The sequence below is a fragment of the Filicampus tigris genome, chromosome 22 (assembly GCF_054856515.1).
Source record: "Filicampus tigris isolate MCC_2025a chromosome 22, RoL_Ftig_1.0, whole genome shotgun sequence".
In the NCBI taxonomy this organism is placed as follows: Eukaryota; Metazoa; Chordata; class Actinopteri; order Syngnathiformes; family Syngnathidae; genus Filicampus; species Filicampus tigris.
This window is the reverse complement of record NC_141238.1, coordinates 2,238,070-2,260,469: the sequence shown is the minus strand read 5'-3', so window position 1 is coordinate 2,260,469 and position 22,400 is coordinate 2,238,070. Positions and strand designations below refer to the sequence as shown.

Below are 22,400 nucleotides of genomic sequence, written 5' to 3'. Positions count from 1 at the left end.
AACGGGTGACCTCATGCATCACGTGGTTTAGTCCTGGAACACTATTGGTCGCCCCCTGCCGGGGTAGTTGTTATTTTGTTGTCAACCAGGAAGCAGGTAGTAGACGTGCGCCTTCGTAAAACAGGTAAGTTTTACTCACTTCTTGCATTATTTTGTGACTTTAAAATTACAGTCATACTCAGTTGAACAAATATTCTTCCCTGTAGAGAAAAGAAGGCAATCGGAAGTATCCTTTCGCGGTTGCTTTCTTTGTTTGGTGCTGGGCGAACTTGTCTTGACATGCAGAAAGAGTTTCGATTCTAAATTGCATAATGAACGATAAGGTTATTATAGTATTATGTTTAATTTAACGTTTCAGGACAATTTATATTGATTGGAAATTTCATTTTTAATTTTTTTTGAAAAGTTACCGCGAGTCATAGTTATTTTTATTTTATGTGTTTTTCTCATTCATTGCACGATGGTTCATGTTCAACGCATTCAGTTCCAAGGACATATTTATATGTCTTGACATAAAAATATGTCTTTGGGATATTTAAAATATAAATCAGCATCTTGCTTGGAAAAGTTACTTAAGACCTAACACCAAAGGAACCAAACCATGATATGAGCTCTTTAAAAAAATGAGGAAATGTATCTTTAATTATTTAATTTATTTCATGTGAAAAATACTAGAATTTAGGTGTAAGTGCGTCAGATTGTTTTAGGTCCACATCTGATAACAATATAAGTCAACTTGAGTATCTCTGTTGCAGAAATTCCATTTGTTCAACAAGTTCCTGCATGGTTGGCGATGATGCTGGACGAAGGCGCGCGGAGCAGCCTGCTTCGCTTTCGCCGGAACCTGGAGCAGGATATCAAGCCCGCCTACCTGATGGATCACATGATCAGCGACGGCGTACTGAGCGGCGAGGAGGAAGAGAGGATCAGCTCCCAGGTTGGTGAAATTCAAAAAACAAAAACAAAAAAAGAAGTTCCTTGCTGATTTTGTGTCTTTCTGCAGCCTAGCAGGAAAGAACAGGTGGCGGCGCTCCTGGAACTGCTGCTGAAGAAGGACAACGACACTTTTATCTCATTTTATAATGCTCTGGTGAAGGAGGCGTACTACGACTTGGCAAATTTGCTTTACGGCGACCTTCCTGGCGTGTCACCCAAGCGTTCTGACAGCACATCTGATGGTGAGAGTTAGGGTTGCACAATTCCAGGAAGTTGGAAACATTCCATTGCTTGAACTGATATGGTGACCATCCCCTCCTTTTCAATCAGTCCAAATAGTTCTGAGTGCAGGCGGCGTCCCTCAGAGGCCTGTGATTTTTGTCACCCGTCCCGAGCTGGTCAACCGGATCCGGGAGAAGCTCTACCATCTCCAGAAGGAACCGGGATGGGTCACCGTGTTCGGCATGGCCGGCTCGGGAAAATCCGTGCTGGCGGCGGAAGCTGTGCGAGACCAGGGACTGATTCAAGGTGATTCATTTCGACGCCCAATGATTTGGTTGTGAGATAACTGTATTTGTCTTTCCTTTGTACAGAGTGCTTCCCGGGAGGCGTCCACTGGCTGTCCATCGGCCAGCTGGAGAAAGCCGACTTGTTGGTGAAGATCCAAGCGCTGTGCTTCCGTCTGGAGCAGAGCCTGGACTCCCAGGCCCTCCAGCGGCCTCCCACCTCCCTGGACGAGGCCAAGGAACGTCTGCGCTTCCTCGTGTTGCGCAGATACCCCAAGTCAGTGTTGGTTTTCAAAGGAAAACGTGCTCACATTTGAGTCCTCCTTGAGAATTCCGCATGCGTCCGACTGTCGGTTTGCAGATCTCTGCTGATTCTAGACGACATCTGGGACAGCACGGTGCTAAAATCGTTCGATATCCACTGCCGCATACTTTTGACCACCAGGAATAGAAGCCTCGCCGACTCAGTTAGCGGTCAGTGATTCCCGAACCACTGTGCGCCAAATTCTAGCAACAAAAAATTAATCGGAGTCGTCAAACTGTTTTTCAGGTGCGAAACATCAAGTGGAGGTTGAGAGTGGTTTGGATGACAACACAGCATTGGAGATTCTCGCCCTGTATACTGGACTCGAACTCCAAGGTCTGCCTGAGGAGGCTCGGAGCATTGTGAGACAATGTAAAGGTGCATTGCAAGCCCAATCCTCACTCGCAAGTGTTTAAAAAACAAAAAACAAAAAAAATCTTGGCTTTCCCACTATTTGATCCCGCATTTGGTCCGCTTCAGGCTCCCCTCTGGTGGTCAGCCTGATCGGCGCGCTGCTGAAAGAGAAGCCCGACCGTTGGAGCTACTACCTGCGCCAGCTGCAGCAGAAGCAGTTCAGGCGCATACGCAAGTCGTCGTCGTACGACTACGACGCGCTGGACCAGGCCATGGCGGCCAGCATCGAGGTGCTGCCCGACGAGCACCGAGAGCTCTACCGGGACCTGGCCGTGCTGGAGACCGACATCAAAATTCCCGCCAAGGTGAATGCGATTGTAGCAAAGACTTTGGGTTCATTTGTCATAAATGAGCAAAAACCTGTAGTCCAAATTGAAATGTTGGCATAAGGGATTGAGTTTGTTTATGTTAAGGTACTTTTTTTTTTTACCCGGCTAATGTCTGCCTGCGACCTTTTCTCCAGGTGTTGTCCGTCCTGTGGGATCTGGAGCCCGAGGAGGTGGAGGACATCCTGGAGGAGTTTGTCAACAAGTCCCTTCTGTTTGTGGACGCTCACAGGAAACCTCAACTGTACTACCTCCACGACCTCCAACTGGACTTCTTGGTCGAGCAGAATCGCGCCCAACTGGAGGTCAGTCGAGAAGGCGGCTTGCAAAAAAAAGAAAAAGAAAAAAAGTTCACTTTAGTGATGCGGGTGCTTGTGCTGCAGAACCTTCACACCAAGGTGGTGCGCCAGTACCAGCAGCACTACAGTGAAGCTCCGCCCACATCCGGGGACGACGAGTGCCTCTACTGGATCCGGTTCTTGACCTACCACATGGCCAAAGCCAACCTCTCCCAGGTAACAAAGGTACAATTGGAGAGTGGATTCCATCTCCCTGATGGTCGTCTCATCTTCCCAGGAGCTCTACTCGCTCATGTTCTCTCTGGACTGGGTCACCCACAAGGCTCAGATACTGGGTCCGGCTCACCTTATAAACGACTTTGTGGAATATGGACCCATCCTGGACAAAAAGGTAAGCAAAAAAAAAAATCCAGAATGCAGCACGGCGGACGGCTCGAGTAAGTGAGGACTTTCCCGCCCTGGCAGAACAGCGACGTGCGCAGTCACTTCCAGGAGTTTTTGTCCCTCAACGGCCACCAGCTGGAGCAGCGGCCGTTTCCCGACGTGGTCCAGCTGGCTCTGTCGCAGCCTCAGGCCTCCGAAGTCTACAGGCAGGCTCTGCAGCAGGCGCGGGAGCGGGCCAGAAGCGGGAAACTCTACTTTGATTGGCTGTGAGCAAGCAAGCACGCAAGCGTCGTCGACCTTTTCTGGGCGGGTTCTCAGCAATTTGTCTCCATGTGCAGAAATAAGAGCAGCGTGGAGAGTCTGTCCCGGCTGGTGATCCATCCGCACCAGGGCTCCGTCTACGCCGCCTGCTTCTCCCACGACGGAGCCAAGATCGCCGCCTGCGGAGCCAGCAAGACGCTCAAGGTATCTGCCGGCGAGCCATTCAAATGCCGACGACCATTTTGCACACGTTCAAAATCAGCCGGTTTTGCCTTCAATTTAAGTCTCATAATACTTGGCTTCCTTGCCGTTAGGTTTTTCGGAGCACGTCCGGCGAGAAGCTGACGGAGATCCAAGCCCACGATGACGAGGTTCTCTGCTGCGCCTTTTCCCCCGACGACCGTCTCATCGCAAGCTGCTCCAGTGACAGGAAAGTGAAGGTAAAACTAAAATTGAATTTGGTAACTTTACATCCTCTTGCACAGACATTGATTTTTTTGGTGTCTGCGAACCATTTCAGGTGTGGAACGCAGAACGCGGCATGTTGCTGAGGGTCTTCCAGGTGGAACACGAGGAGCAGGTCAACCACTGCCAGTTCACCAACACGCCTCGGCGCCTCCTGCTGGCCACCTGCTCCAATGACAGTTTCTTGAACGTCAAGGTAAATATAGTGTCGCGGTTGTTGCTCGCTGAGGATGAAGAATATATCTTTCTGTGAGCATTGTTATCTTATCATGTATGGTGAAATTTGTGGAATTCGGTGTCGTTTCAGTTGTGGAACCTGAACAAGCCCTCCTCACAGAACACCATGTTTGGCCACTTTGAGCCGGTCAACCACTGCTGTTTCTCGCCCGACGACGCCTACCTGTCCACCTCCTCCAACGACGGCACCGTTAAGGTAAACGCATACTTGTCGGATTCGCCCCGCAGACGGTCAAAAAAAAAGAAAAGCTCCCCGTCCAAACGGAACGTGTCCTACTCCAGCTCTTCGAGGTGTCCTCGGCCAACGAGTGGAAGGCCATCAACGTGCGGGAGTGGTGCGCGGACGGCGGCGAGGAGGTCGCGGTCAAGTGCAGCACGTGGACGGGCGACGGCAAGCGGCTGGTGTGCGCCGTCCGGAGCGCCGTGTTGGTGAGCGGGCGTCGAGGCGTGGATTGTGACTCGCTGGTTTGCTGAGGCGTTGCTTTGACGGCAGGTGATGGACACGGCGACGTCGCAGATGCTGTTGGAGATCCGAACGGGTCGCCTGAGCATGGTGCAGTACTGTCACGCGTGTCCCACCAGCAACCTGCTGGCCATCGCCTTCTCCAACTATGCGGTGGAGGTACGAGGCGTACTTTCAGAGCAGGAGTGGGAACCCTTACCCGAACCTTTTTTTTTTTTTTTTAAATGAAATCAATTCCCAAATGTTGTTCTGCTTACGCGTGTTGCAGCTGTGGGATCTGGCGGACAATAAGAAGATGGCCGACTGCAGCGGCCACCTGAGTTGGGTCCAGCGCGTCCAGTTCTCCCCCGACGGCTCGCAGCTTCTCTCTTGCTCTGACGACCAGACCGTCAGGGTGAGACGCGCTACCGCCAATGACGTTGCCGCACAGAAACTGTCCAAATCAAATTCGTTTTTTGTCGCCCCCCCCCCCCCCCCCTTGCAGCTATGGGAGACGAATAAAGTGCACACCACCTCCGCCGTGCGCCTGAAGAGAGACTCGGATGTTTTCTTTTATCCGGGAGAAGATGGCCAATTTGTGGTTTCGGCTGCCGACAACTGCAACAGGTTGCAGGTGAGCTGTGGAAGTAGAAAACGTTTGATTGACAGCTTGATTGACTGCATTGCGCGCGTTTAAGGTGCGCGACGGCAAAGCGGGTTCGCTGCTGTTTCAGTCGGAGGAGATGGCGTCGCGGATCCGATGCACGGGCTTTTGCTCGAAGCCTTTGGCCGTCGCCTTCGGCACAGAAGACGGCACCGTGCAGGTATGCGACACGTTTTGGATCTCTCTCGGTGGCCACGGTTTAATGTTGGTGTTTTTTTTTTCTTGCGTGTGTAGATTCTGGCCATCCCCTCTGGGGAGGTTCTCGCCACCCTGCTGGGACACACCAAGACGGTGCTGCACTGCCAGTTCTTCCACGCCGGCCAAACGCTCATCACGTCGTCCGAGGACACCGCCATCAATGTGGGCCGCCGTGCCGCCATCGTTTCTTCCTCGCACCTCCTTTGGATCGCCATGACTGATGCATTTGTGCGCGCAGGTGTGGAAGTGGCGGTCGTCCGAGTGCCTCGTGCTGCGCGGCCACAAGGAGCAAGTGCGGTGCTTCTCTCTGTTGTCGCCCGCCGGAACACGACTGCTGTCCTGCTCGTTTGACGGCACGGTCAAGGTAAGGACTCATAAAAGAAGCCCCCTGATATAATGCTCCCCCCAAAATAACCGTTAAAAGGCATTTTTTCTCTGTACTTAAAAAAAAACGGAAAAAAACAATTACACTCAATTATTTACTTTATTAACTAGGCTCTTTAGCTCCACTGCTGCCACTGCACCTGACGCAATGCCATCATGTTGGAATGAAAGTATACATTTTTGTATATAAAACCCCATTATTTTGAATCTTTTTTTTTTTTTTTTTTTTCGCAAGAAATGTGTGTTCTACTCCGGAGGTCACATAGCTCTTTCTCTCGCTCAGGTTTGGGAGCTGGAAAGCGGAGAGGAGTTACAGCACATCGAGGCTCACCGGGGAGCCATTTTGTCTTGTCACGTCTCCCCAGACAGACGTTTCTTTGCCACCACTTCTGCTGACAAGACTGCCAAGGTCCGAGCTAGAATGCCACCCACTTTTCTTCTGTACTTTTTTATTTTTTTTTTTCCCTCCTGAATGTTTTTTCGTCATGGGCTTCAAGGTGTGGCACAGTGAGTCCTGGCAATGTGTCCACATACTCCGCGGCCACCAAGACTGCGTCCGGAGTTGCCGCTTTTCCTGGGACGGGCGACGGCTAGCGACGGGGGACGACAGCGGCGTGATCCGGGTAGGTTCATTTAGCCGTTCGTTGCCATCAAACATTCCTAAACTAGAATGTACAGGGATGCGAACATTACTTTAACATTTTCACTTTAACAGCTGTGGAGTGTCACCGAAGGCTCCTTGCTGAAGGTATACTCGCGGGACGGAAAGGACGGCCTCGACTCGCCGCACGGAGGCTGGGTGACCGACCTGCACTTCTCCCCAGACGACTCCCTCCTGGTGTCCACCGGCGGATACGTCAAGGTACGGCGACATATCGCCACATAGAGTTTACCCTGTCTGACCTTACCTCTCGTTGTGTCCCCGTCCAGTGGTGGGACGTGGACAAAGGCGAAGCCCTGCAGACCTTCTACCCGACAGGAAGCGCGCTGAAGAAGGTCCACGTGTCGCCCGATTTTTCCACGTTCATCACCATCGACAACATCGGCATCCTCTACATTCTCCAGAGGGTGGTGTGATGGCCTTTTGAATGCCACTTTTTTACTCGCAAACTACTGCAGTCACCAGCCGCAAACAGCTGCTCGCAGACAAGGTGCGTCAAGATGTTTACTTGTGTCACATTTTAGAACATTAAGACATGTCATGCTTTTTTGCAATCAGCATTTTGACTCTCTTCTGAGCCGCAACGACCCATTAAGTGCATTCATCAATGCTGTGATCTTTGTAACGGTTCTGCAGTTGTGTAATTATGAGATTATTTTCCTCCGGAGTATAGCAGCCTTATCACGTGCGCTTTAAGTATTATGTGTCCGTTTTGTCATCTTTTGAAAGCACAAAAGGACTCTTCTTGAATAACTTTCCTACAAAATAAGAATTTACACTTGCTAAGTCATTTTTATTGGTCCTGAAATCTTGTACTAATCAGCATGTTTCACAATTGAGCATACTACTTGACAATCTTTCATGTAACACATTAAGAGTTGGTGCCTCTTTCCTACCTGTGAGCTTTCAAGGAAGTAATGAGTTGTCGGGAGATGGAATAAGCATGTGAATATTTGAATACGTTTTTGTATGTCTGAATAATGTGATTTCCACAATGTGCTCCTCGTGTTGGTGCTTTCAATGTTGGATATATTCAATCAACAGATGTTTTTCATCACATTGTCTGCTCAGGATGAATACTGTAAGTACTGTACTTTATATGAGCCATTAAAATTAAATGCATGTATTTGTTGCACTAATGAAAAACGTGACAATGTGCTTGATTTGAGATTTTTCAAACAAGGAGATCAATTTATAGTTAATCGCAATATGCCAAATAAGATATTTTAATGTTACGTTTTAAAAAGTCAAGCTAAAGATAGCTGGGCGTCCGGAGCGCCATAGTAACCCGGAAGTTGCTAGCCAGAAAGATAATTTATCTGGCTGAAGTCCTTTGCACCAGTTAGTTACAGGTAGTTGTTTTTTTTTAAATCATCAAGGACTAGTTTCACTTTTTGCTCAAGCAAATAGTTTATCATTTCTTCCATATTATTGGCACCTGTGTTGTAGCTAGCTGGCTAGCAACACCTGGAGCCAGAAGTGACCATCCATTTTGTGGGCTGTAGACAACAACTCAATGTAAGAAAATTCATGTTTGCAGTCGAATAAAATGTGTCTTTAAACATTTCAGTATGTTTTTCTATGATAGAAAAATAAATATGAACAAATTCATGAAAGATGCTGGTCAGGCTTTTTGTCGCCCTCTGGTGGAAATTGGATGTATGGTAGTTACTGTCCAACTGAAGCGCTTGAAAAAACAATAGCATCATTATACTTTATTTGTGCACTTATAGTTACAATAAAAAAAAAACTATTGCTCAAGTTGACAGTTAAAACAGAAATCATTCTCTGAAAGTACCGCTATTGTCCTCCACATCACAACGTCTCATAATTGCATGTTCCATCCATCCATTTTGAGCACTTCACATCTCTGGACAATTTATGCAATTATGTTCTTACTTAAAAATAGTCATGTTTTTGAACATGTCCCCCAATTTAGGGTGAAAATATCTTAAAAAGTTAAATGTTAGTAAATGGCATTCTACCAGAGAACTACAACGTCCTCATTGAACATTTTGAGTGTCCATCATGCTGTTTAGTGGAATAACCACTAAAATGCTTTATCCGGAGCTTGTGCAATTGGCTAATTCTCCACATTTGAGGCTGCTAGCCCTCTCCCAGGCCGGCCACTTCACCAAGGCATTCGTCTCGACATCAGTCGCTGAAGGACGACTCGCTATCCGAAGCGTTCATGTCGAGCTCCTCGCTGTTTTTCCCTCCCAAGTCTGGCACGGGGGCATCGGGCTTGCTGCCACCAGCAGGAAAGTGTCACGTTAAAGCGTTAAAACACAACAAAACGACACGGAGGAAATGTTCAATACTCACTCCAGCAAGTCCGGATCCAAACCTTCCATGCTCATTTTATTCCGGATGGCCATAACTGGAACACCCTGCCAACAACAACATCTGGTATGATCAATTTGAAAGAGAGTGGGAGTAATAATACAAAATTTCACACACACCACTTGAACCATCTTCAGATATCTGGCATAGCGTGGATCCTTGGCCACAGTCATGAGATTCACCTCCTCGGTTTTAAGCATCGTCACGTCTTCTGGGGCACTGTGTGACGGCTATAATAGAGAAGATCGTAATTAATAAAAGAGAAGTGTACCTTAATAACATCGTGGCATGGGTGTTTGTACCTCGGGAGGGGGAAGCATCACAGCTGATGGACCATCTGTCGGACCCGGACCAGAAGCGCCAGTTCCGTTGATCTGAGCATCTTGGGGGTGTCCGACCGCGTCTACCGTGACGTCCTCCAATCCAGGGATGGAGGACAGCTGCTCACAGTTGGACGATATTCCATCAAGGAGGAGTTTTGGTGTACAAAAGGAGAAGGAGAAAGAACCAACCTTGGCTTCCAAGATGCACAGCGTGGTCTCGATCTGCTGGATGCGCAGGGATATGGTGGCAAGTTTCTGGAGGAGAAAGTTTAAGATGTGAGTTTTTTTTTTTTTTTTAATCTAAGTGATTACAAGTGTGAGGATAAAAGCGCAAACCTCTTCACACACTGTGGAAAAGTTGTTGAGGAAGCGAACCGTGTGGACGATGAACTGGTTGAGAAAAGCAACAATTCTTCTCTGCTGAATGGCAGGAACCTAAGGCAGGAAAAGAGACATTGTGACATACAAGTGTTAAAATTTGGACTGTGGATCGGGTAAATACAAACGACGAGTAGCTCGCGTTGGCAAAAGTTGCTTTAAAACACAACCGCATTTGACATGCATTCCATTTATTTACATTCATTTCCTGGCTAAGCTAAGAGGCTAGCTTGACACTAACCTTCGTCAGATCGACTCCAGAGCCCACAATCGGAAGTCCGTCTTCGTCCATGCCTCTTACTAGAAGACACGCCACTTATTTGACTGCAAATTAATTTTCAACTGCTTTATACGATGAGACCGATATGAGATACACAACAATGTTGACCGTTTCATGTGACTACGAATTGTAGTATCGCGTGACCTCGCCAGACGACGGCAATTCTCGTTTTATTTTGAAGCGAGGGATTTACACGAACATCCGGTATGTCCAAGCGAACCCGTTTCACGCCTAAAAACGAACTCGACTCCGTTTTGGGTGTAAAAATAGCGTAAATGTTATTAACGGGAAATACTCAATGGAAATACTTCAATCATTTTTGTAGAACGCTCACAGATGGGCAAATCTCTTGTTTTGAAAAGCGGAAATTCAAGAGAGTGACTTTGAGGAAAAGGACGCTTGCGTCGTGACAACGCATGCTAACCTGTAAATTAAACAACACCTTTTATTACATTTTTATCAAGCCCACGAGAGACCTTGCAAACCATTTGACCTTCTTGGGGAAAAAAATAGCGAAAATGAACCGTATGTATCTGAATAATTAACTTTTGGAGTTGTCTGTTTATGTTAGCTCGCTGTTTAGCGGGGCCCGTCTATTTAAAGCATCTAGCCAGCCACTCATGCTCGTGGTGTTGCGTTAGTGTTTTGAGCAGGGAGAGTAAGAATTATTACACTACAATCACAGTGAACGTCTTAAAAATTGCCAAACATATAGGTTAAATCCATATTGCAATTTTATCGACATTTGAATAATAATTATATTGAATGTCTTGTTAAATTATTGCATTTTTTTTTTTTTTCAGAAGTTGGCCCACCGTTGTCGACCCTCCGCCAACTGGTGCCCCCTTTGCAGCTGTGCTCGGCCGCCATGTGGCAGCTGGCCAAGCAGAAAGATGTGATGAACTACCAGAAACTCCAGGAGTTTGTGTACGCCGTGACGGAGGCGGTGCCCGGACTGATGAACAACAAGCAGAGAGCCCAGCTCATCCTGGGCTTGAGAGCAAGGGTATGCGGTGCTTGTGTTTATTTTAAAGTGAATAAAAATAGCCTTCATCTTGACTAGGATAGTTGAATTCTCCACATTTCTTGTTTCTTCAGCTGATCCTCGAGCTGTGCAAAGGCTCTGTCCGTGGTTGTGTGGATTCTCAGATGATCCGCAGCCACTTGGAGAGACTCCCAGTAACTCCAGATGTAAGTGCAAAGATGACATCATTAGCATTTTATTTTAACTTATGTGGATCATAAATGTGTTCTTCCAGAGCGACGCAGAGGTGAAAACAGCAGAGTCCACTTTTGTCGCTCTGGTTCAGAGCCTCCTGAAGGATCCGGCGGAGCGAGCTTACTTCTTTCAGGTCGGACAAACTAATTCATACCCCTTAAAATTTATTCTTTATATTGTAAATTGTCTGTATTGGTGTAGGAGGTGTTCCCTGTCGAATATGGACAAAAGTATGATGCAGCCCTGCATGCGCTACTTTGGGAGCTGCTCTCGAAATTAGAGAAGCTGCTCCCAGTACCAGACCTCGAGCAGGTATTCATTCCACTTTGTCCTCTCATTGTCAATGTATTTATCTGGAAAATAACCAGCGATGTGTTTTGATTCCAGACCGCTGCCTGGCTGGGCTCGGCTCCCGCCGTTTTGGGTGAGTGCGTCCAGTCCACGCCAGGAGAGCTGGCCTCAATCTTTGAGCATTGCAAGGCTGCTGGACTTTTTAAAATGCAATGTGAGTACACCTTGGAATGTTGACCCTGTTGATTTACTCCATAGCATAGAAACTGGACTCTCCTCGGTTGTTGAAGTCCGACAAATGTTCTTGATTTTCGCAGACGGTCCCTCGTCCACCATCGGCAGCTGCATCATGTCCGCTCTGTCCATCCCACCCTCTCAGAAAGCAAACATCTTCCAGGGTCCGGAGTCTGTGCACGACTACTCCAACGTCCTCCATCCCGAGCAGTACAGCGTGGTGACGGTTTACACCGAGGTGGAGGTCCAGGACGTCGCGGCTGAAGCGCAGACGCATTTCTACGAGGTGGAGGTGACGCCCGCCGAAGATGCCGCGGGCGAGACGTTGGACGTGGCCAAAGTGCTGGAGACGCTCACCAAAACGTTTGCCTTGAGAAAGGACAGTGTTGAAAACGACGCAGCGAGAAACGAGTTGGCAACTCGAGATGCCTTTGAGGAGGACGTCCAAGCAGACACTGAATCCAAGGAGCCTTCTGCGGAAGAGTACGTGACGACCCATGCCGCGGAACCTCCTGTCTGCGAAACACAACACTCGTCCATTCCGCTGATGGACGTCTCCGCCGGCTGGTGTGATTTCAAGAGGTGGGTACGGGTGTGCCGCAACCAGCTGGAAGTGGGCGTGCGCCCTGACTACAAAAATGTCCTTTTCTCCCGCAGCATTCGAGCTGACCAACCAGTCGCCTCGTCTGTGATCGCCATCAAGGGAAGCGACAAAGGTGAGAGCGTGTCATTCTGTGAGCCCCATAAAGTAAAACGTGGATTGAGCACTTCACATGCCTCCGTAACAAGTGAATTCACCCAAAAACAATTGACCGCCGAAGTAAAGATTTTACTGCCTCTTCTCAGCGGTAATTTTCACCCATTGACTCGACACTGATTTTGGCCTGCCCGAGCAATTGGTGGCTATTTTTAATCTTAAACTTGTCAGCCAATCGGAGAAGAGGGTTCCCCTGAGTAGAAGATGACACGAAAGGGTTGAGGAGAACTTTGAGAAATAAAGAGTTTTGGGGAATTTTGTCAAGTTGCTCATTTCTACATTATTTCACCCGCAGGCGATTCCGATGAGATGACGTCCATCATCTTCACATGCTCACAGTGCCCGTTCCACCAGTCGGACGACAACAGCCCGCCGCACTTCCACATGCAGAGCGTTGGCAGCGAGGACTACCGCAAGCTGTCGGAATCCGGCGCGGCTCCCGTTCCCTCGCAGTCGGATGAAATCTTCACGTCCATTAAGCTTTTCCCCAAAGGGGGCGCGGAGCAGCCCGCCGAGGACCGGGCCGCCGGCCGTCAAAAAGCTCTGACGTGCGAGACGTGCGGCAGGACCTTCACGCGCACGTCGGACGTGCGGCGCCACCAGCTGACCCACACGGGCGAGCGGCCCTTCCGCTGCTCGCAGTGCGATCGCACCTTCCAGCACTCGTGGGACCTCAGCAAGCACCAGGGCAAGTCGCACGCCGCCGCCGTCTCCTTCGCCTGCTCCCCGTGCCGCGCCACCTTCGCCAACCTGCGGGCGCTCAGCGCCCACCACAAGCGCTGCCACCCGGGCGGCGGCCGCCTGCCGCACATGTGCTCCATCTGCGGCCGCAGCTTCGCCTCGGCCGGCGAGCTGCTGGAGCACAGGAAGTCGCACGTGGCCAAGCGCTACGTCTGCCCGCAGTGCGGCGAGGCCTTCGACTCGCTGCTGGCGCGCTCGCTGCACCGCCAGGCGCATCGGGTCAAGCGGCAGTTCAAGTGCCCGCACTGCGATAAAACGTACACCCGGCGCTCGGACGTCAAGCGCCACATGTCGGCGCACACGGGCGAGCGGCCCCACCAGTGCGGCCAGTGCGGCAAGCGCTTTGCGCTGCGCTTCATGCTCGTCAAGCACCTGCGCGTCCACACGGGCGAGCGGCCCTTCCAGTGCTCGCACTGCGCCAAGCGCTTCACCCTGGCCTCGGTGCTGGCGCGCCACGAGCGGATGCACACGGGCGAGAAGCCTTTCCTGTGCTCCCAGTGCGGCAAGGCCTTCCTGTCCCAGGGCGAGCTCTCCAAGCACCACCGCTCGCACGCCGACGAGCGGCCCTTCGGCTGCTCGCTGTGCGACAAGCGCTTCAAGAGCAAGAAGACGCAGCGGGAGCACCTGCTCGCGCACAGCGGCGCCCGCCCCCACCCGTGCGCCTACTGCGGCAAGGGCTTCGCCAAAGCCTCGGCGCTCACCCGGCACCGCCTCATCCACACGGGCGAGAGGCCCTTCCCCTGCGGCTACTGCGACAAGGCCTTCCTCACCCTCAGCGAGGCGCAGCTGCACCGCCGCCTGCACACCGGCGAGCGGCCGTACGCCTGCCACGCCTGCCCGCTCAGGTTCAAGAGCTCGTCCGAGCTGGCCTGCCACAGGCGCCGCCATTCCGGCGCCGCCCAGCCCAGCTGCGGCCGCTGCCGGAAGAGCTTCTCGTCCGAGGCCAAACTCAAGAAGCACTTGGAGACGCACGCGGAGCACGCCGCCGAGGGACAGTCGACTCAAACGCGCTGACTCGGAACTCGCCTTTTGTCTTTCTTTTTGTTTCCATGTCAATCTTCTTTTCCTGCCAAGCCAATGACAACAAAAGAGCAGATGTCGGCAAAAAGATATGCAGTAAAGCTGTTTTTTCCAAAACGTACGGTATGTGTTGTGTTTAATTAACCTTGAATTATCCATCGAGAGGATATTCTCATCGGCACCGCGGGCCTGACAGCAGAGTTCAACAAAGCAAAAGACGTCGTTTGTTCCAATTGTTTGGGGCACACAACGGAAAAAATCCGTAGAGCGGACTCTGTGGTGGGGGTGGTGGTATGCACGGTGAGCAGAGAGCAAAGCTTGGGATACGTTCCAGCGTCCACACCCAAAGTGGTGTCACCCCAAAAACAAAAGGTAACATCACAGTGTGAGGTAGCGTTCATTTTCTTGTGACTGTAGTATTTTTGTTGTTCTCCAGCATTTTAGGTGTTGGGCTCCCCGTCGAGGCGGCCGCATTTGCCCACCGCAGCTGTTTTTCCGAAAAGGAGGCGGAGGGAGCTCTTAAATCTCAAGCCATACATGTCAGGTGAGTCATTTCCATGGTAATCGCGGAAGCACACATAAAAACGGAGCTGGCGTGAATTATGACAATTTAAATTCTTTGCCAGGCCTGCTGCCACGTGCAGCAGAAAACACCTTGCACACGAGACGTGGTGAGTCCATCTAGATGCCATATACCCAATAAAATGTCGGCTTACAGTTGCGTATAATGATTCCCGATACGTACGACTTTTATTGGCACATTTCTGGCAGCAAAGGACCATAGCGAGTTCAAAATCCGCCGCTCCGGAAGAGGGTGTGCACGAGTTGATTTCCGTTGAGCCGGTTGCCCTCGTCCTTTCTCATTAGCGCGGGATTTCTCGCCGTGGGATGAGCGGACAAAATGGGCGTAAAGGCGACTTCTGTGCATGCAGATAACAGCGCGGGAACCGCACGGGCCGTCATCGTGATTTACGCCTCGGCCGGCGCAGGCGGCGGATTAATAACCGGTCGTAAAGAGGAAGAAGAGGCGGGGGCGTGAAATGGAGAGGAGATAAAGCCCAAGCGGGGACGATGAGCTCTCCACTGCGTCGCCAGTCGCTGTCCGCCCGGCCCAGCCCCAGCAGGCATGCCGCGGAGCGGGACCACGAGCAGCTAGCCGTCCGGAGACTGTCCTCCCCACGGAGCCTCAACTTGCTAACGCCGCCCCCGTACCCTCGCCGCGCCTCCGCCATCCCCGGCTACCTGCTGCCCCCCTACCAGGAGCAGGAGGACCTTCGCCTCCTGCACCAGCAGCGCCGCCGCCTCTCCTCGCCTCCCGAGATATCCCTGGTGCCCCCTGAACCCTCTCCACCCGTGGCCACCGCCGCCGCCGCCGCTCCTTGCCGCCGCCCGGTGGGAGTCATGCACCTCCTCCGTCTGGGTCTTCTGGCCTTCAGCTGCCTGTTTTGGGCGGCCGGCTTGGCTCTCTTCACCCTGGGCGTGTGGGCGCAGATTTCCCTGGCCGACTTCATGCTGCTGTCGGCCAACCGCTACCCCAACGCGCCCGTCATCTTGCTGGTCACCGGGGCCGCCGTCACCGTCTGGGGCTTCCTGGGTTGTCTCGGGGTGGCGGCCAACCTCCCGTACGTGCTGAGGGCGTACGGCTTCTTCCAGCTGGCCGCGCTGGTGGCGGGCTTGGCCGGCGGACTCTGCGGCCTCTTCTATCGGGAGGACATCGCCGGGGGGTTTCGTAGCGGCCTGCAGCGAGCCGTGGCCGGGTACACCGAGGACGAAGGCCGGGCCGACGCGCTAGATAGCCTGCAGAGGGCGCTGCGGTGCTGCGGCGCCGAAGGGTGGCGCGACTGGCTGACTTCGGACTGGGCCCTCCAGCGTATGAGCTTCCTGGCCAACGAGAACGGCACCCTGGGGTCCTTGCCGGACAGCTGCTGCACGCGGCGCAAAGGCTGCAGGAACAGGCCGCTGCCCTCGGAGGACAACGAGGGCGTGGTCGACGCCGGCATCCACCCCCACGGATGCTTCCGGAAAGTCTTCAGCTTGGTCAACGACAACGTGTTCCACATCGCCGCCACCGTGCTGGGATTGGCCTTCGCCCAAATCGGCGGCATCGCTCTGGCGTGTCTGTTGGCTAACAGGCTAGCGCCGCGGCAACGCGTTGTGGCTAATTAATATGAAAGGACTCATTGTTACCATTTTTAAGATTTGAGTGTCGCCGTGGTGTCGTTGAAAGCATGTGAGTGACATTTTACATTGGTGAAAAAGATGGCGCCGAAGCCCTGCCTAAAACAGAAATTCGTACAGTCGGTCCAAGGACTTATGTTAAAGTGATACAGCTCGACTCGGAGACAATCTTGGCATGTCGGGGCGGAACTAAGTTTAGCCTGGCTTGTTACGGAGAGTCTTTGCCGCATGCGCATGGATACTCAGCACTTCAAGTGCTGTTTTGGACATGAAATTATCCGTAAGTCATTTGTTTTCAAGAATAATTTGAAACTACTTTGAGCTGTTTTGGGATCATTGTGGTAATCATTATAGGCAATTTGGGGCAGGGGTCGTAAATTGCTCTACACTATTTGCAGGGGATACGGAGTTTACAGAGCCCTGCCCTTTAAGGAGTACTGTACTTTACATGAGAAGAAAAAATGATTTGCATCATTTTCAGGGACGGTTTAACCTTATGGTCACTTCACTTTTGTTGCAGTGGCTAACGGCGGAAGGTGCTGGCGATAAGATGTGAAATATTTATGATTCTGTCTTAAGTGTTGTCTGAAAAGATAGGCAAAGATTTGTGAATTGTTGTTGGGAATCATGTATGGACTTGCTCACTATTTACCGCTACCATTTATCATTTCGTTTTGTGTTTTGAGGATGCTACGCTAAGCTAACAATCTTGGCCTCGGAATTCACCATTGGAGCCAGGAGATGTCTTTCTCTTTGTGTTTTTTTTTTTTTTTTTATGATGTATCTACCTACCAATAAAGCATGGATGAATGTATTCTGCGTCCACAATGAACGTCCCTTTTGTATATGTCTGTGTACGCGCTCCATTTTTCGGACCTCATTAGGCTATTGATTAGCCTACATTGTCTGGCAAGGCTTGCGCTTCACTGCACTGGCCTCGTTTAACCCTCTTGTGACGCGTATCTCGCACACGCAAAGAAAAATGAATAGAGGCCTTCTGTCTGGAAAGTTGTTGTCACTCTTTGGAAAAGTCGCCCATGCCGCCACATGCATTGTCAACAGAAACAAGCACACGCACGCCATACGTGAAACCACCCCTCAAACACGATCTCACGTAGTTGTGACATCAGCAGATATGGGCGTGTCCTGCGAATCCTCTTATTTGCTTAGTAGTTTAGGCTGCAAGGAATTTAAGCAAGCGAGAAAGTAAAAGCGGGACCACTTTTGACTTTGTTTGGAATGTGGGAAATGACACCCAGTCCGTTGATTTCAGTGGGAAGAAAACTGCGCTCGGCTGCGCCTGGTGTGCGTCTGCAGCACATCTGCTGACATGTTTTCCCAGCTTTGCTCTTTGCACCGCAGCCCTCGTGAGCAGCACTGCCTGCCCCACATTCCCCGGCCCCCGCCACAGCTGCGGGACATGCGAGCGAGCTGAGCCAGGAGGGGGCAAACAACAAAAGCGCAACATGGATTTCAAATCGGAGCTGCTCAAGTCCATCTGGTACGCCTTCACCTCGCTGGATGTGGAGAAGTGCGGAAAAGTCTCTAAATCGCAGCTCAAGGTAAACAGCAAGGCTTTATTTTCTGTAGAAGAGGGAAGGGCAAAGGGCAGCCAAGTGGACTTTTCCTTTCTATTTACAATGTTAGCTGAAGTCCAAATATTTGACTTCTCTTTGGTTACTAAATTATCATAATAACGGTATATGACAATTTTGCTGTCATTTTTTTAAAATACTTCCTGCTTGCTCCAGTGGAAGCTCGGCTAGGTAAAAAGAATCCAGGGAACTTGTGCAAAGCTGTCCTGACATGTCGCAATCTCTGCCTGCTCCTGTGTGCTTGTGTGTTTATGGCTCATGTGAAAAAAAAATTAGGCCAACAATAAGTGTGTGTGTGTGTTGACCTTTAATTTTTATTTGGAGTCACACCCTCGTAAGCAGAGCGTTCCATTTTTATTGCTGTCTATTTTTATCATATGTTTTCGCATTGGTCAGCTATTTTCATATATCATTGTTTTGTTTCATTAATTCACGATGGTAAAATGGATTTTCTTGCCCAATTTTTTACGCCCGGCCACACTGAACTGAACGTTTTTGTTGCCATCGAGGTTCTTTCCCACAACCTGTACACGGTGCTGAACATCCCGCACGACCCGGCCACCTTGGAGGAGCACTTCCAGGACGACGACGACGGCCCCGTGTCCAACCACGGCTACATGCCCTACCTCAATAAATACATCCTGGATAAGGTGACGCCCGCCGGCATTGCAAGGCAACGAGCGGCGTGTAACACCAGGTGCCGTGTCGCAGGTTAAAGAGGGCATGTTCGACAAGGAGAAGTTTGACGACCTGTGCTGGACGATGACCATGAAGAAGAACCGAAAGGGGCCGGCGCCGGAGGGGGCGCCGTTGTCCGAGAGGAACTGCTTCAAGCTCTTCTGCCTGTTCAACCTGCTTTCCGAGGACCGCTACCCGCTGGTCATGATCCCGCAGGAGGTGAGCGGAGGGGACGGAAAAAGCTGGGCGTTACTTTTTCAGCTTTAGAAAGTAATGAGGCGCTTCCTTCCTGTGATTTCCCTGGAATCTTCTTGCCGCTTTCCTGTGACCCAGGATAAAAATGAACTACTTTAAACGCAGTCATTTTCTGCTGCATACATTTTTAAAGCAGCTCTGGGCAAGAATTCGACCGTAATATATTTTTTTTCACAACTCTTTTGATGAAATATTGACCTACAAGTAGTTGAATGGGACTTTTGTCATGCACTGGGGGGCTCTGTTTCGTTTTTTACTGGCACTAAGCAACTTTGAGGAGGATGGGATCAACCCTGGCACACAAAAAAAAAACAAAGTCCTGAATTGCTTTACGGCATACTCGCTTCCGTCTTTCGCTATAAGGACGGAAGTCGATTCAAAAGTCTAGGCACAATTACTGGTGTCATGGCAGAAGCCCCAAAACAAACAAAAAAAACAAAGTATTGTGAAAACAAAATTAAATGAATGACCTCATCGCTATTCATCTTTCACACAGCCACCGGATATAGAAATGTAATTCAATCCAACTTGCAGACCAGCGAGCGCTCAGGATTTCACGACACGGGAAATGTGGTTGACTTTTGTCAAAACACTACCGCTTTTGTCCACATGGCGCCGCCATAATCAACAAAAACTGACACAGTGTTGCTTTAAAAGTGTTTGCAGCGCTATTTCCTGTGCAATCATTTGAAAAATATTAGTCAGGTGATTGTTTTTATTTCATTTTTTTTTTTTTTACCCTGCTGCTGTCACACAGTTCATAATAATCCTTGAACAATATGTTCGTTGTTGACCAAGGTGGAGTATCTACTCAAGAAAATCTGCAGCGCCATGAGTCAGGAGTGGGACGGCAAGGCCCTGGAGGACCTGCTCTCCCAGAATCCCGCACTGCACGAGGAGGGCCTGTCCGTCTGGAGCTTCCTGGATCACGTGGACGCCGGGCACCTGCTGCGCGTCACCAGCGCCGAGGCCTTCGGCCTGGCCTTGCACCAGGTCTTCCTGGAGATGTACCACAACGTCTTGAAGCGGGTTAGCGAGCCGGCCGCCCTCCCCCCCGCGTTTCTTTGGCGGCCGCTGATATTCAACTGTTGGCGTGACGGCGGCAGGGCTACATGTGGAAAAAGGGCCACGTCCGGCGGAACTGGACGGAGCGCTGGTTCGTGCTCAAGCCGTCCTCCATGGCCTACTACGTCGGCGAGGACCTGAAAGACAAGCGAGGAGAGATCCAGCTGGACAAGACCTGCGTCATCGAGGTCAGTCCCGATGGCGCCTGTGTGCCGGATTGTTTTCATCATTTTTTTTTTCTTTTCTTGGCATTCCAGCCCATTCCAGACAGAGAGGGAAAACGCTGCTTGTTCTGCGTCAAAACTCACAACAAAACCTACGAGATGAGCGCTTCGGACCAGAGGCAGAAAGTTGAGTGGACGCAAGGTGGGTGCAAGACGCTTTTTTTCCCGCGCTCGTATTCGGAACCGGATCGTAAACCGAATGTGTGCCGTGCAGCCGTGCAGACGGCCCTGCGCCTTCAGAGCGAGGGCAAGCCGTCGCTGCACCGCGAGCTGAAGGCCAAGAGGCGGGTGCAGCGGGAGCACAGCCGACGGGAGCGCAGCTGCAGCGCCCGCAGCAGCTGCAGCAGCCAATCGGAGGACTCCGGCACCCTGGAGGCGGAGCGCACCGACAAGGACCGGCAGGACCTGGAGATTGAGAGCATCATCCAGGTCGGACCCAGCGACACTTCAAATGTCACACTCAGTTCGGGCTTTGGGCCGACTGCAGGCGTCGTCGCCGTTTTGTGTCTCGCAGCATGCGCGGGAGCTGGAAACCCGGCGGCGGGAGGTGGAGGAGCAGGAGAGGAGAAAGCAGAGGGAGGTGCAGATGGAGCTGGAGAGACAACTGGAAGAGGCCCAGATGGTCAGTTTGACCGTTTTGTTTTTTTTGTAGCCGTTGGAATGCATTATTGGCTGCTTTTGGGGTAATCGTAACTGCACGCTCGATTCGGTGCCAGATGAGGGAGAGCATGCGGGCGGAGATGCAGGAGCGGGCCAAGGAGGCCGAGCAGCAGCGCCAGAGAATACAAGAGCTGGAGGTCACGCAGCGCAAAATGGAGGCCGCGCTCAGCATGGAGATACAGGCGCGGATGGAGGAGGAGAGGGCCAGGCAGGAGCTGGAGAGGTCACTAACACACACACACACACACACACACACACACACACACACACACGCGGTCAAGTCTGCCTAGCAACAAGTGACCATGCAAAGGTTGCCGCTGTTACCAAAGAGTAAATACTTGTACTGGTATCGGTCAGAAAAAAAGTGGTATCAAACATCCCTACTAGATATCTTAAATTTGATGACACTTTGAAGACATATCCTCCATTTTGATTCCGGCTCTTCTTGGTCCCACTCGCAGGCTGCTGGAAGCCGAGGAGGAGAAGAAGCAGCAGTTCCAGCTCCTCCAGGAGCAGCAGCGGGTCCTGCGCAGCCTCAGCCCCGACCAAGACGACGCCAACGCCCCCGACGCGGACCGCGGGCACGACGCGGACCTCCCCGCCCCGGACGCCCTGCACTCGGCCTCCCTGGAGCTCCAGGATCTGCGGGCGTCGCGGCAGAGGAGCCACCAGCACTTGGAGGTGACAACATCTCAGCCCGGTCACACTTTTGCACCGTGAGCCGCTTCTCATTTGGACGTCCGCCTTCCAGGAAGTACAGGAGAAGCTGAGGAACGCCAGTCAACACGTCCGCCACTGGAACGTCCAGCTGAACCGTCTCATGAAGCCCATCGGCCCTGGAGGTGCGCACACTCGACGCGCTTTTGTCCGTTCGATAGCAGTAAATATTGTTTGCTAGCTTAATGCTAACAAGTCTAACAAAATGAGTAAGAATTAAGTAACTGATCATATGTATCTATTGTAGAACGTTTGGAACGTTGCTCCACCAAACATTCGTGCCCCAAGAAGGAAGGCGCCCTGGCCAGCAACGAGTTCATCTCCAAATTCAAGATCCGAGGCGCTCGCAATAGCCACGCGCCCGAGGAGTACCGGGACACGCTGGAGGAGAACATGGAGGCGGCGCACCTGTCAGATGACTCGGAAGACACGGCGGAAACTTCCAACGGAACAATATGACCACGCGGAAATGAGCACTGCGTTGGTATTTATAGTGACATGACAGTGATATCGGTGACGGCGTGCACATTCCTGGAGGGCGGAGATTTACTTTTTTTTTTTTTTTTTGTATAATAAAATTGATGGTTCATTAATGTGGCCTCCTGGTGCCAAATGATGTGTGACACTCAACAGGCAAAACAATAGGTACAGCTACACCTGGAGCCTTGGCAAGGACTGTCAAAGGCAGCTGTTTCTATTGGAGCCATCAGCTACACTCTCTAACTATATTATAGAAATGAAATAGTAATCATAAACCGTATATTCCTATTTAGTATATGAGTTTTTAGTAAGTAATTCCGCTCCCTGACTAAATAAAAAGAATAGAAATATTCATTATACAAGAATAGAATTGTACTTTTAGCATAAAAAATAATAATAATGAACCTTTTTTTAAAATAAGTTAATTCTAGTGTTACAAGAATAAAAAGTATTTTCTTATGAGAATAAATAATTTAATTTA

The 22,400-nt window shown here is 50.8% G+C and overlaps 5 protein-coding genes across 11 annotated transcripts; 4 read left to right on the top strand and 1 right to left on the bottom strand.

Moving 5' to 3' along the window:
• The first annotated feature begins 41 nt into the window (after positions 1–41).
• Positions 42–7,627, top strand: apaf1 (apoptotic peptidase activating factor 1). 2 transcript variants are annotated; one of them, XM_086022359.1, is made up of 27 exons: positions 42–124; positions 756–937; positions 1,004–1,178; positions 1,276–1,464; positions 1,530–1,719; positions 1,804–1,916; positions 1,993–2,124; positions 2,227–2,465; positions 2,624–2,791; positions 2,870–3,001; positions 3,063–3,176; positions 3,251–3,435; positions 3,508–3,634; positions 3,745–3,870; positions 3,951–4,091; positions 4,203–4,328; positions 4,415–4,561; positions 4,626–4,754; positions 4,864–4,989; positions 5,080–5,208; positions 5,273–5,398; positions 5,473–5,598; positions 5,675–5,800; positions 6,104–6,229; positions 6,318–6,443; positions 6,536–6,682; positions 6,751–7,627. In XM_086022359.1, exons 2-27 carry the CDS (start codon positions 794–796, stop codon positions 6,895–6,897), a joined length of 3,756 nt encoding a protein of 1,251 aa, XP_085878485.1. In that variant the 5' UTR covers positions 42–124; positions 756–793; the 3' UTR covers positions 6,898–7,627. The 2 variants fall into 2 exon arrangements, with proteins under 2 accessions (XP_085878485.1, XP_085878484.1); XM_086022358.1 differs by having other exon boundaries at positions 1,267–1,464.
• Positions 7,628–8,181: 554 nt separating this feature from the next.
• On the bottom strand, positions 8,182–9,986 carry washc3 (WASH complex subunit 3). The gene is made up of 7 exons (XM_086022367.1): positions 9,767–9,986; positions 9,484–9,582; positions 9,337–9,402; positions 9,127–9,264; positions 8,944–9,054; positions 8,807–8,871; positions 8,182–8,729 (listed from the first exon to the last, which is right to left on the bottom strand). Exons 1-7 carry the CDS (start codon positions 9,815–9,817, stop codon positions 8,636–8,638), a joined length of 624 nt encoding a protein of 207 aa, XP_085878493.1. The 5' UTR covers positions 9,818–9,986; the 3' UTR covers positions 8,182–8,635.
• LOC147126431 (uncharacterized) lies at positions 9,349–14,188 on the top strand. 6 transcript variants are annotated; one of them, XM_086022362.1, is made up of 10 exons: positions 10,019–10,330; positions 10,609–10,811; positions 10,904–10,996; positions 11,065–11,157; positions 11,226–11,336; positions 11,412–11,529; positions 11,633–11,835; positions 11,929–12,131; positions 12,207–12,265; positions 12,602–14,188. In XM_086022362.1, exons 1-10 carry the CDS (start codon positions 10,222–10,224, stop codon positions 14,059–14,061), a joined length of 2,652 nt encoding a protein of 883 aa, XP_085878488.1. In that variant the 5' UTR covers positions 10,019–10,221; the 3' UTR covers positions 14,062–14,188. The 6 variants fall into 6 exon arrangements, with proteins under 6 accessions (XP_085878489.1, XP_085878491.1, XP_085878488.1 ...); XM_086022361.1 differs by having other exon boundaries at positions 11,633–11,841; XM_086022363.1 differs by lacking the exon at positions 10,019–10,330 and adding an exon at positions 9,349–9,423 and having other exon boundaries at positions 11,633–12,131.
• An 84-nt stretch (positions 14,189–14,272) lies between these two features.
• On the top strand, positions 14,273–17,112 carry LOC147126430 (tetraspanin-7-like). Its single transcript, XM_086022366.1, has one exon. It carries the CDS (start codon positions 15,139–15,141, stop codon positions 16,231–16,233), a length of 1,095 nt encoding a protein of 364 aa, XP_085878492.1. The 5' UTR covers positions 14,273–15,138; the 3' UTR covers positions 16,234–17,112.
• Positions 17,113–17,406: 294 nt separating this feature from the next.
• Positions 17,407–22,032, top strand: def6c (DEF6 guanine nucleotide exchange factor c). The gene is made up of 12 exons (XM_086022828.1): positions 17,407–17,807; positions 18,350–18,490; positions 18,552–18,737; positions 19,572–19,802; positions 19,880–20,026; positions 20,096–20,204; positions 20,277–20,491; positions 20,577–20,684; positions 20,779–20,945; positions 21,184–21,403; positions 21,474–21,564; positions 21,687–22,032. Exons 1-12 carry the CDS (start codon positions 17,712–17,714, stop codon positions 21,896–21,898), a joined length of 1,923 nt encoding a protein of 640 aa, XP_085878954.1. The 5' UTR covers positions 17,407–17,711; the 3' UTR covers positions 21,899–22,032.
• The last annotated feature ends 368 nt before the right edge of the window (positions 22,033–22,400 follow it).

What these genes read in the sequence shown, in the direction of transcription:
- apaf1 (XM_086022358.1), top strand. Translation starts at nt 794, where the DNA reads ATGATGCTGGACGAAGGCGCGCGGAGCAGCCTGCTTCGCTTTCGCCGG. An exon ending in AAACTCTACTTTGATTGGCT is followed by an intron (nt 3,436 to 3,507) that starts GTGAGCAAGCAA and finishes CTCCATGTGCAG; the next exon opens with AAATAAGAGCAGCGTGGAGA. An exon ending in CAGAAGACGGCACCGTGCAG is followed by an intron (nt 5,399 to 5,472) that starts GTATGCGACACG and finishes TTGCGTGTGTAG; the next exon opens with ATTCTGGCCATCCCCTCTGG.
- LOC147126430 (XM_086022366.1), top strand. Translation starts at nt 15,139, where the DNA reads ATGAGCTCTCCACTGCGTCGCCAGTCGCTGTCCGCCCGGCCCAGCCCC.
- LOC147126431 (XM_086022360.1), top strand. Translation starts at nt 10,222, where the DNA reads ATGCTAACCTGTAAATTAAACAACACCTTTTATTACATTTTTATCAAG. An exon ending in AAAAATAGCGAAAATGAACC is followed by an intron (nt 10,331 to 10,608) that starts GTATGTATCTGA and finishes TTTTTTTTTCAG; the next exon opens with AAGTTGGCCCACCGTTGTCG. An exon ending in GACTCCCAGTAACTCCAGAT is followed by an intron (nt 10,997 to 11,064) that starts GTAAGTGCAAAG and finishes GTGTTCTTCCAG; the next exon opens with AGCGACGCAGAGGTGAAAAC.
- washc3 (XM_086022367.1), bottom strand. Translation starts at nt 9,817, where the DNA reads ATGGACGAAGACGGACTTCCGATTGTGGGCTCTGGAGTCGATCTGACG. An exon ending in TTTCCACAGTGTGTGAAGAG is followed by an intron (nt 9,403 to 9,483) that starts GTTTGCGCTTTT and finishes TTTCTCCTCCAG; the next exon opens with AAACTTGCCACCATATCCCT. An exon ending in TGATGCTTCCCCCTCCCGAG is followed by an intron (nt 9,055 to 9,126) that starts GTACAAACACCC and finishes TCTCTATTATAG; the next exon opens with CCGTCACACAGTGCCCCAGA.
- def6c (XM_086022828.1), top strand. Translation starts at nt 17,712, where the DNA reads ATGGATTTCAAATCGGAGCTGCTCAAGTCCATCTGGTACGCCTTCACC. An exon ending in TGGTCATGATCCCGCAGGAG is followed by an intron (nt 18,738 to 19,571) that starts GTGAGCGGAGGG and finishes TTGTTGACCAAG; the next exon opens with GTGGAGTATCTACTCAAGAA. An exon ending in ACCACAACGTCTTGAAGCGG is followed by an intron (nt 19,803 to 19,879) that starts GTTAGCGAGCCG and finishes TGACGGCGGCAG; the next exon opens with GGCTACATGTGGAAAAAGGG.